This window comes from Aristolochia californica, unplaced genomic scaffold (genome assembly GCF_029961685.1).
Source record: "Aristolochia californica isolate CCGP_79_NKW_82.1479 unplaced genomic scaffold, dmAriCali1.0.hap1 SCAF_15, whole genome shotgun sequence".
In the NCBI taxonomy this organism is placed as follows: Eukaryota; Viridiplantae; Streptophyta; class Magnoliopsida; order Piperales; family Aristolochiaceae; genus Aristolochia; species Aristolochia californica.
The window spans coordinates 1,854,344-1,871,900 of NW_027181826.1; the positions used below are offsets into that span (position 1 = coordinate 1,854,344).

The 17,557-nt window shown below is 36.1% G+C and overlaps 2 protein-coding genes across 3 annotated transcripts; both read left to right on the plus strand.

The window, feature by feature from the left end:
* Window positions 1-1,155: 1,155 nt before the first annotated feature.
* LOC137951482 (probable ubiquitin-like-specific protease 2B) lies at window positions 1,156-11,999 on the plus strand. The gene is made up of 17 exons (XM_068798158.1): window positions 1,156-1,486; window positions 2,662-3,002; window positions 3,098-3,185; window positions 3,281-3,330; window positions 3,854-4,048; window positions 4,124-4,199; window positions 4,445-4,550; window positions 4,729-4,803; window positions 4,881-5,012; window positions 5,757-5,957; window positions 6,047-6,102; window positions 6,191-6,284; window positions 7,231-7,321; window positions 7,448-7,567; window positions 9,455-9,751; window positions 10,598-11,547; window positions 11,620-11,999. Exons 1-16 carry the CDS (start codon window positions 1,324-1,326, stop codon window positions 11,252-11,254), a joined length of 2,742 nt encoding a protein of 913 aa, XP_068654259.1. The 5' UTR covers window positions 1,156-1,323; the 3' UTR covers window positions 11,255-11,547; window positions 11,620-11,999.
* Window positions 12,000-12,660: 661 nt separating this feature from the next.
* LOC137951067 (uncharacterized) lies at window positions 12,661-17,505 on the plus strand. Of its 2 annotated transcripts, none has more exons than XM_068797631.1 (7): window positions 12,661-13,012; window positions 14,901-15,208; window positions 15,517-15,577; window positions 15,673-15,808; window positions 15,887-16,214; window positions 16,449-16,577; window positions 16,687-17,505. In XM_068797631.1, the coding sequence occupies exons 2-7, from the start codon at window positions 15,103-15,105 to the stop codon at window positions 17,319-17,321; spliced, it is 1,395 nt and encodes a 464-aa protein (XP_068653732.1). In that variant the 5' UTR covers window positions 12,661-13,012; window positions 14,901-15,102; the 3' UTR covers window positions 17,322-17,505. The 2 variants fall into 2 exon arrangements, with proteins under 2 accessions (XP_068653732.1, XP_068653733.1); XM_068797632.1 differs by lacking the exon at window positions 12,661-13,012 and adding an exon at window positions 13,037-13,055.
* Window positions 17,506-17,557: the final 52 nt, after the last annotated feature.

The window sequence follows — 17,557 nt, forward strand, 5'->3', positions numbered from 1 at the left end:
CGAGTCTCACTGAGAGCCGTGGCGAACCCGCGGCCGTTTGAAACTGTCTATTTCCTGGATTCAAATAAAACATTTTTTCTAACCCTGTTGAAAATATTTAAATTATTATTTATTTATTATTTATATATTTATATATTAATAGTCCATTTTTTAATACCTATTATACCCAAATTGAAAAAATCATTTTAATCTAACATGATTCACTCCAATTCACTCTTGTTCATGTGTAGATTTTGTATCCATGATTTGAACCACAAGATTCATGATTAATAAAGATTCAATTTTTTTAAAACTAACCCGTAAGAGGTCGCATGTCGATCTTGTTATCCCCAACTCACTTAACCTAATTTGCAGCCCTAATTTATGTTCGACTTTTTTTACTAATTATCAGGCTTAATATAAGAGTTATGTTTTTTGTTGGATAATCAAGTGGGAAAATACTTTTAATATGGAAATAAAATAATATTATAGAAAAAGGAAAACACCTCTAAGACATTTGGTGATTGACAAAAAAAAAGTGAAATTGTATTTTAAACTTAATATGGAATATTCATTTAATGTCATATTTTTTTATGTAATCGTATAATTAGAAAATAATAGACAAATGTGGCTTTCTAATGAGGCTCGCGGTAATTAAAATACATAATAAGTCACAAAAATAATTATAATTTCTTTACTGAAATTTAGGTAAAATACAAAATATAATTATATATAATTACTCTTACCACCTTAGAAGAAAATCCTCATACATACATCAATACATGAGAGACTAACCTCCTTAATTTTCCTATTTTAGGAAATTGTTTTTCTCTTTCTATTATATTTAAAAAAATATATAAAAAAATGTCCCTTGTCTCCTTCCTTTTTTAGTATAAAATGTTTAATGTGCACGGATTCACCCCGCCACCACAGTATTAGAGCATTAATCTTGTTGCGCAAGATTCTCCTACTCGACGGCTCCACTTAATCCAGACCGTCCATTAAAGTCAAACGTTTTGACTCAAATCCTCTCTCGTCCATCAGCAAAATTTGAACATACCTCCGTCGATATCCTACACTTACACGAGGTTAGTTCTGACATTTAACATACGCTTATAACATAAGTTCCGCTGTACCCGACTACCCGCGCGTTCTCTCTGCTAGAGTGATACCTTTGCTGTTGATCTGGCAGCCGGAAACCTCGTCTCTCGCCGGCGGTTCGTCCTCTTTTCTATTTCCGTAGCTTTGAGGAGTGCCGTATGCGTAGAATCATGGCTCCATCTCAGCTCTAGGTCTGCTTGTTTGATTTGGTAATTTGGGCGAGTTGTCTGTTTTTTGTTGTCCATGATGCGGGGTTCCCTTCAGAAGGATTTTTCCGTTTATGAATTCAATGAAGATGACGATGTTGTGGAAGCCGAGTCCATCAAAATCACGCGTAAATTTTCCCTATCAGGAAACCCTAACTTAGAGAAATCTCCCCTCACGAAGTATGACTTTCTGCGAGCGTGTAAGTTTGGTGATCCTTGAATTTAATAGTCTCCGTGATTTTCATTGTGTCTCTATGTGCTTCAAAGTCGTCTTTTATTACGATGAATTTTGTAGAGGAACCTGATTCATTACCGTGGGTAGCTCAATGTGATTGTTGTTGTTTGTTTGGCAGTTTTTTTCATTTTTAGAGAAAATAATTTCTAATTGCTGTAATGTGAAGGCTTAGGTATCATGTTTGTTTTCTATATGGATTCTGGATTCTGTGAATAACTGCTCTAAATGTATATTTGAGTATTATTTAAATTGAGGCTGATCGAATATGAAAATCCATATGGTGCGAAATATGTGAAACAGAATCTCAGCCGTCTGATCAACGGCTATCTCTGATTGGACAGCTGAGATAGCCGTTTCGCATGTTTCACACAAAATAGTTTTTCTTATTGGATCAGCCGTGTATTTAAATTAGTCAATCTCATCTCAATGCTTCCTTCCATGTTAAATTATTGCTTTTATGCACCGTAGAGGGAAAATTTAATTTCCTTGCTGATGTTCTATGCTAGTTGTGAGTCGTTAAAGGTGGTTGGCAGGAGAGTATTGGCACTTGGTGCTGTCAGAACTGTCTAAATTCGAGGCACTACTTGAAAATAAATGATTCATAGAAAATTCATCTAAGGTTGTTGTATAGTCGTTCTGCAATACTTCATTGTACTGCTATGTCGGATAGTCTATTAATATGTAATACTGAAGGTTTTCAAGGCTTTTGAAAGGTGAATACTGGAGGAAAAGTAGGAGATGATTGAGCCAAAAGGTGTATTTTCGTAAAATACAAATTATGCCGTGGATATCTATTATTTTGGCATTCAGCTAGGTACATTGATCTGGTAGTATAAATTAGTGCTGAAGGTCAGTATGGATGCTAAACTCCAAGAGTTTCATCAATTTGTTTTGTTGAATAGATACAAATCTCATCCTAAAATCATGTAGTTGAGCTTTGAAACTCCCTCACACACTCTCTCTCTCTCTCTCTCTTCACTCGTGAAACACACACACACACACACACATATTCTCTCTAATTTGATATGTAAATGCTGCATTTTCTTAAAAATTTTGAGTTAATTTACAACAGTCTTGGATCACAAAGAAAATGCGGAAATTCTATTATCTAATTTATTCTCTCTTGATTTTCTTTTGTAGTTCGGGAAGGTGAAGTTCAGCAGACAGAGATCAACAGTGTCTTGTGTGTGGACATTGATGTAGGCAATGGATCTGAGAAGTCAAAGCGGTTACAAACATTTCCTATGGAAACATCTGCGAGGGACTTTACTTTACGGGAAAAAACTTCTGCTTTGGATGATATTCTGGCACCTAGCAACAATGATGAACTTGGTCAGATTAGTGACGATAGTTTGGTACCTTGTGATCTAAGCCATGGATGCTTGAAAGCAGAAAACCTCGACGAGGGCGATCTGAGTATGCATGGACATTCTGAATGCACCAAACAATTGAATGGCATCCTTCTAGGACTGCATTCAAATGTAAGTGGCCTCTTTTATTATGACTAGAAGGTCCGATTCAGTAATTTTGATAATCAAAATTTTCACAAATTTATAATTTTTATAAACTATGGCAGAAGAATGAAGCTGATGTAATTTCAGATGATGGTGAAAGCTTTAGATCAAGTTCTCAATCTTCTGCTTCTGATTTTGATGAAAATGGAGGTTTTTATTTATTTATTTATTTATTTCACTTCCATTATTCTTTTTCATTTTTGTTGCTTGATATTTCATTTTTTTATATTTTCTCGTGTTTTCAGGTAGCATTGAACACCACACTTCAGATTTTTGTCCCGATTACATGGAAATGGTAAACATTTATAATCTATGTGCAATATGTATGACTGAATTGGCCAAGAAATCTGTATTTATCGAAGGCGGACTGCTTCAGATAAGCTTTCTATGAAAATTTTGTTCGAGCAGGGTCTTTCCATGGAAAGGAGTAATTAAAACTGATGATGCTTGTAATTAGTAATTGGTCACATAATGACACAAGCAAGCCGGCATTATATTAATTTTACTAACTATGAGTAGTATATAGATATAAAAACAAATTTTGTACAGGGGATTAAACTTTATATTTCTACTAAGAATTCTTGTTAACTATGGATGGTTTCTTTACCAATGTTGTGTTTGAGCTGCATATTAAGTTGACAATTTTGTTGGTGTTGAATGGCATACTTGTGAGGACGCTAATAAATAATGCTTCTTATTGTTTTCTGACTTTAAGTTATGGTTTTACTTCTGTTTTTTTTTTTTTTTTTTTAAAGTATTTTTTGGTGTTCTTCTTGTCTTCATTATGTATTCATAGCGTTTTCTGGAATCTTTGACAGGAAATGAGCACAGAAGTCTGTATTTACCCTGATTTTCTAACATATGGAGATAGAACTTTCATCCACCCTCGCTTGACATTTTTCTCTGACTGCATTAAACTTGAGGATCCTGGTCCATCTGGAGATGGTGGGTCATTTTGTTTTGAGTGGGCAATTGACGATGTTATTCATATTGGGTCTCAGTGGAGTGAAAGTGTGGGTTGCCTTACTCAGAGCTAGTTTCTTCTGTATTTTGTTTAGATGATTATGTTAACTAATTTCTGGTTTCAGGTTGAAATTGCTTCTGTTAAACTTCTACTCGGACCTACTGCTGTGGTAGGAGCTGAGAATGGTCATCACACTTCAGGTGGACACTTGATCTTGATTCTTAAAATATTATCCTCAAACTTTGTTTTACAAAAAAGTGAGTTGTAGATCTTGAAGCTCCTATAATTATCTCATTTTTTCTTCGAAAATTTCCTCTTTCTCTCTTTTTGACTCTCTACCTCTTTTTCTTGCTATAATTTTATTGCCGCACTTTATACCTCTGAAATAATGATTTTTCTTTCAGTATTTGATACCAAAAATTTGACTCGATGAACAATTCTCTAGGCATTGTCAAACTTGCGTTTGCTGTTAGTGACCACCTTTGGTTTGAGAAAGAGCAGAAGATCACAATGTTAGCAGAAAAATACAAGTCTGTATGGAATGTTCCAGAGTAAGTTCTCTGTATTGATTGCTTTTACATCTATTGTGCATGAGATCAGTGAGCTTTTTTTGGTAAGGCATCTCTCTTATCCTCTTGTAATGGTGGCAAATTCAAATGCTTTGATACTTTGTTTTGACAATTTTACCTGACATTCTGTTTGATACTAATCCATTTGTTTTTTATGCAGTTCTGAGTTGGCGAAGAAGGTGGATGATTTCATGGGACAGAACAACATGTTTCTTTTGCAGCATTACTTTACTGAGTGAGTGCAATTGCATGGTGTTTAATTATTTCCTGTTATGAGTCTACTCAACCAAATTAACTTTATACAAAATGCAGTTTCAATGAGCCTTGTGAAGATGTTGTGTATCCTGAAGGAGATCCAGATGCCGTCTGTTTCAGTAAGAGAGATGTTAAGCTTTTAGAGCCAGAGACATTCATCAATGACACAATTATTGATTTTTATATTAAGTAAGTTTTTCTCTTTGATTTTTTCTGTGATCTGTCATTGTTACTTCCTGCTGCATATTTTATATTTTACAGTGGTATTCATTTAGGCCTTCACTTTAACTGTTTACATCTAAGCTTTAGAATTATGTTGATACTGTTGACTGCTTTTACTTCTCTGTTAACACAAATTTCTAACAAGGAAGCCAACTGTAGGTCTGATATTCAGAATTCTGTTTCTCTCTGCTTAAACATGTGCACAAGACTAATATTCAAATGCACAAGACTTCTGCTGCTGTTTGCAGTTGAAATGTTAATTTGAGAATTTTTTGCAATTTGTAGACAATCTGTCTTATGCAAAGATGAACATGATAGTTCAGTAATGGTACTTATGCTTAAGGATCTTGCTTATTACTTCCCGAAGGGAATTAGTTCTGGATTTTAATTTCTTTCTGGAATTAGCGAGGATTCATGTGGATGGATAGTATTATGTGGAGAAGGGCAGTTTAACATTAAACCAGTTTTTTAGTTTAGGTTACAATGTAAGGTAAAGAAATGCCCTTTAGAAAAGAAGTATGCAACAATACATCTAGATTCAAACTTATTTGCATTTAGCCACTTTTATTTACTTTCCAGAGAAGTCGCTGATGTACTCATACACTTTCTTCTTTTCCTAAATGTTTGGTGGGTGATTTGGAGCAACAATTTATTTCATTTAATAGATGTGTTGAATGTCTGACATGTTTGAATATTTTATTTGGTTGACAGATATCTGAAGAATAAGATGCGGCCAGAGGACAAACATAGGTTTCACTTCTTTAACAGTTTTTTCTTCAGAAAGCTGGCAGATCTTGACAAGAATCCAGGAAGTAACATAGAAGGCAGAGCAGCTTTTCTCCGTGTTCGTAAATGGACTCGAAAAGTAAATATCTTTGAAAAGGATTACATCTATATACCTGTAAATTTCAAGTAAGGAAACTTCTCTTTGTGAATCTTCTAGGCTTTGTTAACAAATTGGCTTTTGTATGTTAATAACCATGCATGAGTATTGATGTCAGTCTTCACTGGAGTTTGATTGTCATTTGTCATCCTGGTGAAGTGGCTCACTTTAAAGGTTAGTATCTTTCAAGTTGATTCATGCTTTTTTTCTTTTTTTTCTTTTTAGTCTATTTCGTGTTTATTTCTTTCTTGTTTCATCACAGATGTAGAAATTGAAAGGGCTTCTAAAGTACCATGCATATTACATATGGATTCTATCAAAGGAAGTCACAGAGGCCTGAAGAACCTTATTCAAAGGTTGGTTTCGCTTGCTTGACAACCTCTCTCTCTCTCTTTTCCAACTTCATTGATAATGTGTCTTTTCAATTTTATCCCAAAATACAAGTTTCTTCTATTTCAGATAGTTTCTGAATGAAACTTTTCTTTTTGAGCACAATGAGTTTCACACTGAAACATTAAATTGGTGACGAAACGAGAGTTTTTTTTTAGAGAAGTGAATGTTTTATTAAGCAAATAAAGCTACAAGTCCCACTAGAGCAGCCCTCCATTTACAACAAGAGATTGGAGGGAGGCTCCCTGCTTGGCAAGCGAGTCAGCTAGAGAATTAGCTGAACGAGGAACATGAATCCATGAACAGTGTCAAAGAGAAACAATTTCAGAAATCTGATGGAAGATGAGCTATTAACTCAGTCACTTTCGGAAGAGAGAAAATAAGTTTCATAATTATTGCATGAATCTGCTTAGAGCAAATCTACTTATGCTTCCAATAATTTGTTCAAATGTTTTGCCATAGAATTAGGTGTATCCAACAGGTGTGATTACTTGTGGTCTTGGTGGGACTAGACAGTGGAAAAACATGAACATGAGAGAGTGTCAGCTTCAGACTATCAACAAAATTCTCCACCCCCCCCTCTCCCAGGTCCTCAAGACTCCCAGGTCCTCTCTTGAGGAGGCTTGGTTCATTGAACCCTGTTACTATTTATAGAAAAGTTATGGATCTACAATGTCTTTTCTACAAATGTTGATCACATGTGATACACCTTAAATTCCTGTGAAACTTGAATCCCAGACAGAACTAGAAATTATCCCTTGTGGCTGAGCCAGAGTATGCCTATACCATTCCCTTTTTCCTCACCTTTTAATATGCAGCAATTGCTTCTTATGTGAAACTTCTGTTCAAATTTTTCTGCATCCTTGATCTTGAAGAATTTTTCAGCAATTTTTCTGCTCCTATGTATGGCAGTTATCTGTGGGAGGAATGGAAAGAAAGACACGGAGAATCTTCTGAGGATTTTGCACTGAAGTTCTCAAACTTAAGATTTGTCTCACTGGAGGTTTGATTATGATTTTTGATTTCACAGATGTCAGTTCTTTTGTTGTTTTCCCTCTTCTTTTCTGCACATGTTTAGGTTTTTTTACTAGCATCAAATGATAGTTCAGATATTTCTTTTCTTCTTCAGCTACCACAACAAGAAAACTCATTCGATTGTGGACTTTTCTTGCTTCACTATGTGGAGCTGTTCTTGGAGCTAGCTCCGGTGGATTTCAATCCCTTCAAAATCACATCGTTCTCAAATTTTGTGAGTGATGCTTTCTCTTTAACTGTTTTTGGAGATCTTTCTAATCTCTGCTGCTATGTGGTTTTCATCTTTTTTATTCCTGGGTTGATATTTCATCAATTTCTTGGGGTGCTTTATTTCTATTTTCATGCTGACTTTTCATTGTATCTTGAATCCCTAGGGTTTAAAACTGGTCGGTCCCATTTGGATGTAGATCTGACTATTTAATGATCTGGATTTATGTTTGGTTCCAGACTTGTGTCTTACTTGGATCAACATAGAATTGTTAGATAAAAGGAGCTCGATTTGATCATTCACCACAGGTCGTATCCCCGGAAACAGCTCTTCTTTGGAAGCCCAAACCAAAGTGAAAGTCAACTGAAAGTTCAACCTAAATTTTTTCTACTGAAATGAGAAACAAGATGAAAAGATAAAACAATGTAGAAGCTTAAAGGGTGCCCAAGGTCTTCAGTACAATGAAGAAAAGGTAGAGGAAGTGACCCATAATAGTGCAAGAAAGTCTGCAATAAAGAAAATGGTATGTAGCACTTGGTACATAGATGGGGGCAAAACAGTAAATATTCAATTACTAGAGGAGTTAAATATAATATGTTTAAAAAAATATATAATAAATATATATTCTGAAAAACTAATATTTTTCCATTTATGTGAACATGATATGATTTTAGGTGACTAACCTTTCTAGCAGAAAGCCAGAGAGAAAAAGAGGAAAAACAAAGTAGGTGAAAATTGAGTGTCTCTTCTTCTTCTTCTTCTTCTTCTTCTAACAAGCTTGTTTTTTTTTCCCTTTTTCTTCTCATCCATGCAAAGAGAAGAAAGCTAACTATGACTTGACTTAGTGCTCTGATGCCATGAAAAGAAATGAAGGATAAGATAAATAGCAAGGAGCAAGTGTGAAGTAGAGTAAAGGGACATGATCCATGGATCTCTTTTGATAGACCACTTTGGTAGCAATTCAAATACAAAAAAAGTGGTATCATACTCTAAAATACAGAATTCTTAGATATATGAAGGGGAGCTTTCTAACTGGCCTTTAGATAGTCATGTCCCCATAAAATAGTCTTCTCTAGTAATAACTTCATTGAAAGAAAAGTGTTTTAACAATCCTGAACAGGATCAATATGGGCTTCTAAAGCTAGTTGAATGAGAATCTACCTTATTATAGACACATACTTCCCTGTAATGCTTTCCTACTGTGAAATGACAGCATCACTTTTTTATATAGGCTTAAGACTGATTATTGACATCTGTAGCAAAAAGAAAATGTCTTGTTGAAGCACTAGTTAACATACTCATTCAATAACAGGATATGGATAAAATGTGAGCATACTTGGCTGCTTAGAGTCAAGAATGTGAGAGATATAAGGATAGTACTTCTAACAAATTGGATAGAGTTATAAATAATCAAGAATAAAAGGAAAGAGATTAATTGAACAATAGTGTTGACACTGATCTTTGTCAAGTTAGTTCGATGGCCTCTTCTTCTGTTACAGTTATGACATTTTGAAGTTCTGTCTTGACATGCGAAAATACGATGGTAGGGGATTTGAATTTGACACATTACGCACCAGAAAAGTTATATTGTATTCTATGTGCGAAAGTAATTCTCTCCAGGACTGACTAAATTAGCTTGTTATTACTGGATCATGACCAGTGACAAGGTTTTTAGGGCCCTTATTTTGCTCTATCCATTCCCTTTCTCCTTTCAACCCGCTCTTGGACAGATAGATTTATCGTCAAAATTATTATTCTCTCTTCATGTCCAATATTAAGCTGACATTTCAAATGAGAGAGCAAATGCCACATATATTACTTGAAGAGTTTTCTGAACTACATAATTACTATGAGTGGCAGCTCTTCACTCATCTTGGAGGTTTTTGCTTGCAGCTCAATGGAAACTGGTTCCCTTCTGCTGAGGCTTCTCACAAGCGTTCAACCATTCGGAAACTAATGTGTGAGATTATTGATAATCATCATTCAAAAGAGGACCAAGTGCAATGCAACAATAAAGAGTTGCTGTCCTCAATACCTCTAGGTGCAATCCAGTGTAATGATGATAAGGAAACGACTGCCTTGCAAGAACTCGTCCAAGAATTTCCGACTGGAACTGGGTCTCGAGATCATGATACACCTTTTGGCCAGCTTCCATTTTCACAAAAATGTTCTGCTATTACGATTTTGGAGGTATGTGGTTCTAACTTTGTTCTGACATTTTGAAAAAAACTGCTCTGGTTCCACCGTTACAAGATCTTGAGTAATTACTTGGGTGTTTTTCAAGCATAACTGTTTCTGTTTAAATCAACTGAAGCTGTTATAACAGAGGGTGTGGACATGTCAATTTTACATATTTGGACTAAACCATGTACGCCACTGTCTTGTCTTTGTTCATTTTCAGTTTTCATGCTGCTGCTGCCATAAGAAAAATTGGCAAAAGAATAAAGCTACATTTACACTAAAGAGTTTTCAGAAACATATTAGGTGGATTGAGCCTTTGGCTTAGTGGTCACATGGGGGTTTTTAGTGTGAAGTCTTGGGTTCATGTCTTGCCAGGGTAATGGATGTCCTTTGCCTTTGTAGTCAACATTCAAAAGAAATTCAGAAACATATTGGAAAACAATGTAGCTTAGATTTGTAAATTTATCTTGTAAAGAATCAAAATTAAGAAAAAGTAAAAACTCCAGTAAACAATTCAAGGACGTGTTGTCCTGGACATGAATGAGCTTTTGTAGGCTCCTTGTCACGTTTGCAAAAGAGCTTTTTAGATCTAGGACTCATACTTGACTAACAAAATTACTAACTTAAAATAGACTTCGACCTTTTAAACATGGAGAACAGTTGAAGAAGTCCCATTTCTAATGCTGACATAATCTAAAACAGTAATACAGAATAGGAAACTCTGGAACAAGATGGTATATAAAACTAGGAATCTTCTCAGGCAAGTAACAAAAGCGACTAGCTGAATTCATGGTAATTTGGAGTAATCAACTTATGAGTTCTGATTTCTTCTTTTTGATGTATGGTTTGTTGCAGGATAACAGAGAAGCTAGTAAGAAGCTGACATGCTTAACCGAGAACAGTGGAGAGTGTCAACAACTAGTTGGGATACCAACTGAAATGTGTACAACTTCCTCAAGGGGCTTTGGAGGAATGGAGATCTCATTATCACAACATCCAGCTCCCAGGCAAATGGTGCTGGAGGATAGGGACTTAAGTGCGCCATCGAATGGTAGGTTTCCCATTTCTCCCAAAGATGGTATTGATCAGCTTCCTGAGCTTCCACAAGTACATGTTTCTACTGGCCCTCATGAACATCAAGAGGTAGTAAAGCTAAGGCCACTTTCAGCTGATGTTCATGAGGGTGTGGAGGAGAGCATTGCTTTGCCCTCCCATGAGAAGCTGGATACCTGTGTGGTTAAAGACTCCCAGGATTCAGATTGTTCAGAAATTGAAGTTGTTAGGGAGAACAAAGAGCATGGGGAGTCTTTGATGCATGGCAATGAAGATGTGGACTTGTCCGGTCAAGATGTTGAACCAATTGAAAATTCTGATCTTATTCATGATGTGGAGCAAATGGATATAAACTATTTGGAAACAGGGTCTGATCAAAGTCCGACCCACAAACGTAGGAAGCTAACTTCAATTGAAGGAGAACAGCAGAGTAGTTCTGGAAGGGATTCAAATTCATAACAGTTTTTAGTTCAATTGTTTTACAGCAGAGTTACCAAATTTCATCTAGATTTTGGGACTGTATTTGTGCATATGTGGTGTACAGCTCCTTATTACACACGAGAATCCTTTCTATCATAGCTGTAGTGCTCAAGTCAACTTTGTAAAGATATATTATTTCTGAAGGTCAATATAGTGCAGGTCTCTCTTTCAGAACTCTAATAGCGACTGAGTTCATTTTAGTGGAATTTTTTCTTCCCACCATTAAGCTCTTTTCAGAGACTGGCATTGTCTCAAATCATGAAAACTGGAAGGTACTCTTCTGCCTTTGCTTGCTTAATTGTGTAAAAGAAATTTAGTTTCTAATGCGTGTGTTCTTGCAACAGGCGTCCGGCTTTCGTGGATGTTGTAGTACTTCTCCAGTTTAGACCTGATTCTAGTAGTCAAAGACAACGGTTAAAAGGTGATTTCAATGGGAGGTCTCGTGTTCTCCTTCACTTTGCCTAGACCATTTTTTATGGTTATTCTTGTGTTTTCTTTTGGGTCCATTAAAGGCACATTAGAAGTGGGTTTTCGGAAGGAGATTAGCTGGATGGGTCCAACTAAAGTCACGCACCGGTCTAATCACTTTTGGGTGTGAATAAACCATTGAAAATGGATCGTATAGAACCAACCATGTGATCAGTCAGGTTTTTGGTTTTGTTATTCATTTTATTTGTTGGTTATAAGGGTAATTTTTTTGAGTTCTATGTTTGCGATTGTATGTCTGAAATTATTTTGAAATTGAAATTCAACTCCAGATTAATAATATAATTATTTTAAAAATCTTAGGCCTAGTGCCTTTTTCAAGGAAATGTAGGAAAGATATTTCTAATAGAAATATATTTTTATAAAGAAAATTATATAAGTTTTTAAATAAGATTTTATACAAAAAAATTAAATAAGTATTTGACAAATGACGTTGTAATATTTTTAATATAATTATTTTTTCACGGTAATCTTTCATTAATACCGTTTTTAAGTTTAAACAATAGTAATTGGTTTTCATATATATATACATTTAGTCCGATTGGGAAAAAAACGGTCTGAAGGTGAAATGAACCGTTTGACTATGGTCTGCGGATGCTATGGGCCTCTACGCCTTGCGGGATCCAACACGCTGGGCGACTGGGTTCCTATCCGCCTTACAGGGTTGTGGGCCTTCTGGTGTTTAGTCCACTTGGCTCTGAGTCTGCTGAATCAGTTAAAGATTCGTATGTTACGTAGCGCAAAACCCGTTACTGGGTCGTTTTTTAAAGTTAAACATAACGGCCGATACGAGAGGCCTGACCCCACTTGAGAATCGTTAAGCTTCTAAAATTTTACTCTCGCAGCGGTATCGATCGATTCGTTTCGTGTCATTTCGAGTTTCGGTTTCGCTTCTGGTATCTGTGAGGAGAGGTCTGGAGCTAGATCAAACCTACATCTCTAGATCTGCAGTACAAAAAATCTGCGCTGCTTGATGCTGAAAGTCTCAGACTCAGTGGAGGATTGAGGATTAATCGGTCAATTTTTTTCGCAAAGCCAATTTCACTCATCTCGTTTCCAACCCAGCGTCAACTGGGCGTTATATTCATTCATCATAGCTGTCGCCTATTTATCACCTGCATCGTCAATTCTTATTGCTGTTTCTGTCTCTATCCCAATTTCACCGCCCTGGACCATGACCAAATAAATCTTACAGAAGCAAAGGGGGTTGTGCTCGCAGAGTTATTCATCTTCTGAGAGCCGAGATCGAAGGTTACATTTTCTCTAAATTTTCTTCTTCGATCGGTTTAAAGTGGTTAGCTCTTATTGGTCCATCTTTGTCGTTTGTAATATATCTGATCTTCATTCTGAGATTTCAGCTAGTTCATTTGTGCTGCTAATTGGTTGATTATCTTTTCTGGAATGGCTTATGATGTTTTAGTATTATAAGTTGACTCAATTGATTTCTGTTGAGTTTCAGATAGTTAGTGCTTCAGTATACTCAATAGAAGCTTTTTTTGTGCTTGTTGGGAGTTATTTATTTTTCTGCTTCGCAGAAGTGTGCGTTCTCTCGGTGTGGGGAAGTAGGACAAATTTTGTTATAATAACCCGTTGCGCTTTTCATTTTCCCATCTCTTGTCTGTGTCAAAAATATTCTATGGTTCTCTGGTAATATTTTCTTGACAAGCCATTGTTTATCTGATTGTTATGGTTATATCAATCTCTTTCCAGTATTAGTTGTTTGTTGTATGACCTTGTCCAAAATTGAGGAGGAATGCTTGTTTAGAGCATTTGTCAAATTAAATTTTTAATTTTATTTTTTTTAGCATCTGTAGTTCATCATTAATTTCTTCATATTCTTTATCATGTGGTTTTGAGAAGTTAATTAATTGATTGTTTTATGGGGTCAAACTTCCAAGGCATTTTATTTTTTATTCATTTTTTCGTTTCTCTTTCTCATTTTTTTTTTAAAATCAGCTTAAGAATTGGTTTTGGAAGAGTCATAAATGAACACAACCAAACCTTGCTTGATAAAGTTTGAACTTCTGTTTTATCCATTTTAGTGAATTATTCAAGCTTGAATCTTTTAGTTTAGGCTTTCTTTGATTCAATATTATCAAGTTGAAATCAAACTCAAACTTGGCTTGATTAAATCTTGAATTGAAATCGATTAGCTTGCTAATGAAATTAAGAAATGGCTTTGTAAGGGCCTCAAACGAACCCAACAAAACCTCACTTGGTCAAATTGGAACTTTTGCTGTATCTATTTTAACCAAGCTTTTAAGCTTAGATCGACTTTCTTTGAATGCATATTATTAAGTGGAAATGAAACTTGAGCTTGGCTTGATTAAGTCTTGAGTTTACTTTAACTGTAGACAGTGGTCGGTGATGGATGGAGTGAAGTTTATAATCCTTGAAATGCCTTTAAGGAAAACTAGCTAGAAAATGTTTATTGTTGTAGCTTATGAATGTGGATATTGCGTAGCTTGTTTTCTTCCCCCATGAACAAAGTTCATTAGCCTTTTTTTTATTTTTTTTAATGACTGTACATTAGATTTTTCAAGCTCTTGTTTTAGGGAAGAAATCTTGTTTTAGAAATGCTGGATTGGTAAAGCTAAGTTAACCAGCAGGTTAAACTATGCCTGGCACCAGTATTTGGTAGTAGCTCTTGATAATTTAGCATTTGTATTGGGGTTTGTTATGAGTTAATTTGGTTCCAGCATACATTGGAGTGGATATGTCTAATAATACTTATTTGAAAAATGTATCTTTTGAGGGTATTTTAGACATTGTATTTAAGAGTAAATGAGTATTTTAGTTACCCTCTCACTTAGGTTTAGTAGTGTTTAAGTTAGTTATATTTCTGCTTGTATTAGGGAGTTACTAAGGAATGATATTTTAGTGAGAGGGGTATTTGTGTCTTTTAATGCTTGTAACTTAGTGATTTAGTAATGAGTGGATCAGGGGTTGATTTCAGACCCTGGTCCTGTCTGGGATTCTCACATCTAGGAAACCAGACTAGCGCAAGACCTCTGCTTTTATCTTTCTCTCTCTAGAATTCAAATCTACAATACCAATTCCAATTTCACTTTCAATACAGGCAGTTTGATACCTTTTCATTATATTTTGATTTGACCTGTGAAATTTCTCTATTTTTCAGATTTTCTGGAATATCCAATTTATATAGGAAACTGGATATAGGTTCTGTAAAAAGCCACTGGAAAGACCACCTCAGACTGCTCAACTACTATGTTTATGACCCTCCGTGAGCTTATTCTTGTATACTTCTGGAAGATGTGGAGACCCATTAGACGATCATCTTAGAAAACTGTAAACTTACACTGGGGTTTGAGATACCATCCATGGGAGGAGAAATGGTTCTGCAATCTGATCAAGTTCGTCTTGAAGATAGGCCTGGTGTTCTTGTTATAGGATCCTGCAATGTCGGCAAGCGAACCCTCCTCTCCAGTAATTACTCTCTTTGAATCTTTTATTTGAGTTTTTAATCTTATTACTATTAAGTTCACATTGCTGCAATTGTCATTTCTTAGTTTGGGTTGATCAGATCTTGTTTTTGGTGCATCATTGATCTCAAGAAAATGAATTTTGAGGTTAATCTCAAGAGAGATGCACAAAGAGGGACCCAACTCGAGACTCAACAAATTTTGCCTCATTCTTCTATTTTGATCTAATTGTCTATTCTCTAGTCCTTCCTTTGCACACAAGTGCTGCACTATTTTTCAGACCCTGCTGACTGTTTCGTCTTTAATTGCAAGGACTGGTTGCAACAGATATGTCTGATGCATCTGATTCTTCATCAGAAGTTTTGTGCCAGGGGTAAGTTGAAATTATTTCCTTTGTTTTTTATTCAAGTTTCTTATGTTTGTTGCATTGGAGGAACAAGTAATTTGTCGTCAGTGCCATGCTTGCAGGTGGACTATTGATACAAAATATTATACAGCTGATCTTGCCATTTGGATGGTGCATCTTGATGAGGGGTTTTCTCTGGGGTCATTGCGAGTTATGGAGCAGTTGGCTGCCCTCGTGATGGTTTTTGATACGAGTGATGTATGTACCTAATGTCTCATATCAATTCCTGAAGTGGAAATAACGAAAAATATCTTATGTTTTTGCCATTGTGTGCAGCTGTCATCTTTTACTGCTATCCAAGATTGGGTTTCTCGTACCGATATTGAGAGGTTTGAAATACTGTTGTGCATTGGGAACAAAGCAGATCTTTTGCCTGGTCATTTTGCACATCTAGCGTACAGAAGAAAATTACAAAAGCGTGGGGAATCTTCCAGCAATCCTTATCCAGAATACTTAGACTATGGAATACTTGAGTCTGAGGGAAGCATTTTGTTGGGAGATGAAGAACCTTCATGGGATTTTAGGACATCATGTTTGGAATGGTGTAGTCAGAACAACATTGAATTTGTAGAGGCCTGTGCCTCTAATCCTGATTTTGACAAATGTGAGGTTCTGTCAGACTTAGATTACTTCAGCTATTAAAGTCGTTCTTGTTCCCTTTCAGTTATAGGTGTTGCCATATCTACCGCGTGTCGCATTTCACTTGATATGCTTCCCTCATACACCACTACAATTGGAATATAGCTGTTTCATTATAAGTTTCTATTCAAAATAAACTTCTCCTAAATTTTTCCTTCAGGTTTATAGTGGATAATGAACTTAATAATGTTGTATACAGGTTTGTCAGTTGATGGTGATTCACAAGGAGTAGATCGGCTATATGGTGCTCTCTCAGCTCATATGTGGCCTGGCATGGTCCTGAAATCTGGAAATTCTGTACCTAATTCTGCATCTGTCAAGAAAGAAGGTAGAAATCACTTTTTTCTGCTTATCATCCCGTGTTCTCTTATGTTCTTGCTCCATAATTGATAAAATACTTATTCATTCTCCAAATATGTTTTTTTTTTTTTTTGCAGACATTACCTCAGATGAAGAATCCGACTTTGAAATCGAGTACGAAATTCTGTCCAGGGGATCCGCTGAGCCATGGGATGATTTTCATGATCTTCCTTCAACAACAGACACAGGTAGAGGAACAAATGGGAATGCACTGAATCCAGACCTATATGACAAACATGGGACTGATGATACAGGCAGAGCTGAAACCTCAACCTCCAGAATTGATGGTGAAGCTGAAACTCCGACCTCAGCCACCGTAGTTCCCAAGCAGACAGAGTGTGGACCCGAAATCCTAGATCAGAAACATAAAAAAGAAGATGGGGTTCAAGAATCACCCTTGGAAGTTCTAGAGTGGAAGGATTCAGGAACTACATGCAGGAATCATAAAACTGATGAAACAACTGCTCAAACCTCTAAGCCTGAAATTCTAGTGCAGGAAGATACTGAAACAAAAGCATCAACAGACATCAAACCGGATGAGGATACTCATGTTGGCACGGAGAACTTGGAACAGTTGATGTGCGAGATTAGTCATATGCGTGAGAACTTGAGGTTGATGCCTGATTTCCAACGGAAGGAAATAGCTGCAAAGCTGGCCATGAAGATGGCGTCCATGTTTGCCGACAGCAGCGATGAAGAAGGTTTCGACTGATCAAAACCCTTTAAAATTGTTAGACGGCAGAAGTAAATAACAGTCGGCCAAACTCAATAGGCAGCTGCAGTCATGGGATCATCTGTGGCTACCAGTGAACTTCACAGGTGATCTCTTTCTTTCATTTTTTGTTATCTTGTGGAGCCGTAACACTGACTGCTATGCAACTTCACTTTTTTTTTTTTTTCTCTATTTTCACTTATTTGTCTTTGCATTGTAATTATTGTTGTCGTGTC

What these genes read in the sequence shown, in the direction of transcription:
- LOC137951482 (XM_068798158.1), top strand. Translation starts at nt 1,324, where the DNA reads ATGATGCGGGGTTCCCTTCAGAAGGATTTTTCCGTTTATGAATTCAAT. An exon ending in TATATACCTGTAAATTTCAA is followed by an intron (nt 5,958 to 6,046) that starts GTAAGGAAACTT and finishes TATTGATGTCAG; the next exon opens with TCTTCACTGGAGTTTGATTG. An exon ending in CTGCTATTACGATTTTGGAG is followed by an intron (nt 9,752 to 10,597) that starts GTATGTGGTTCT and finishes GGTTTGTTGCAG; the next exon opens with GATAACAGAGAAGCTAGTAA.
- LOC137951067 (XM_068797631.1), top strand. Translation starts at nt 15,103, where the DNA reads ATGGGAGGAGAAATGGTTCTGCAATCTGATCAAGTTCGTCTTGAAGAT. An exon ending in TCAGAAGTTTTGTGCCAGGG is followed by an intron (nt 15,578 to 15,672) that starts GTAAGTTGAAAT and finishes CCATGCTTGCAG; the next exon opens with GTGGACTATTGATACAAAAT. An exon ending in TGCATCTGTCAAGAAAGAAG is followed by an intron (nt 16,578 to 16,686) that starts GTAGAAATCACT and finishes TTTTTTTTGCAG; the next exon opens with ACATTACCTCAGATGAAGAA.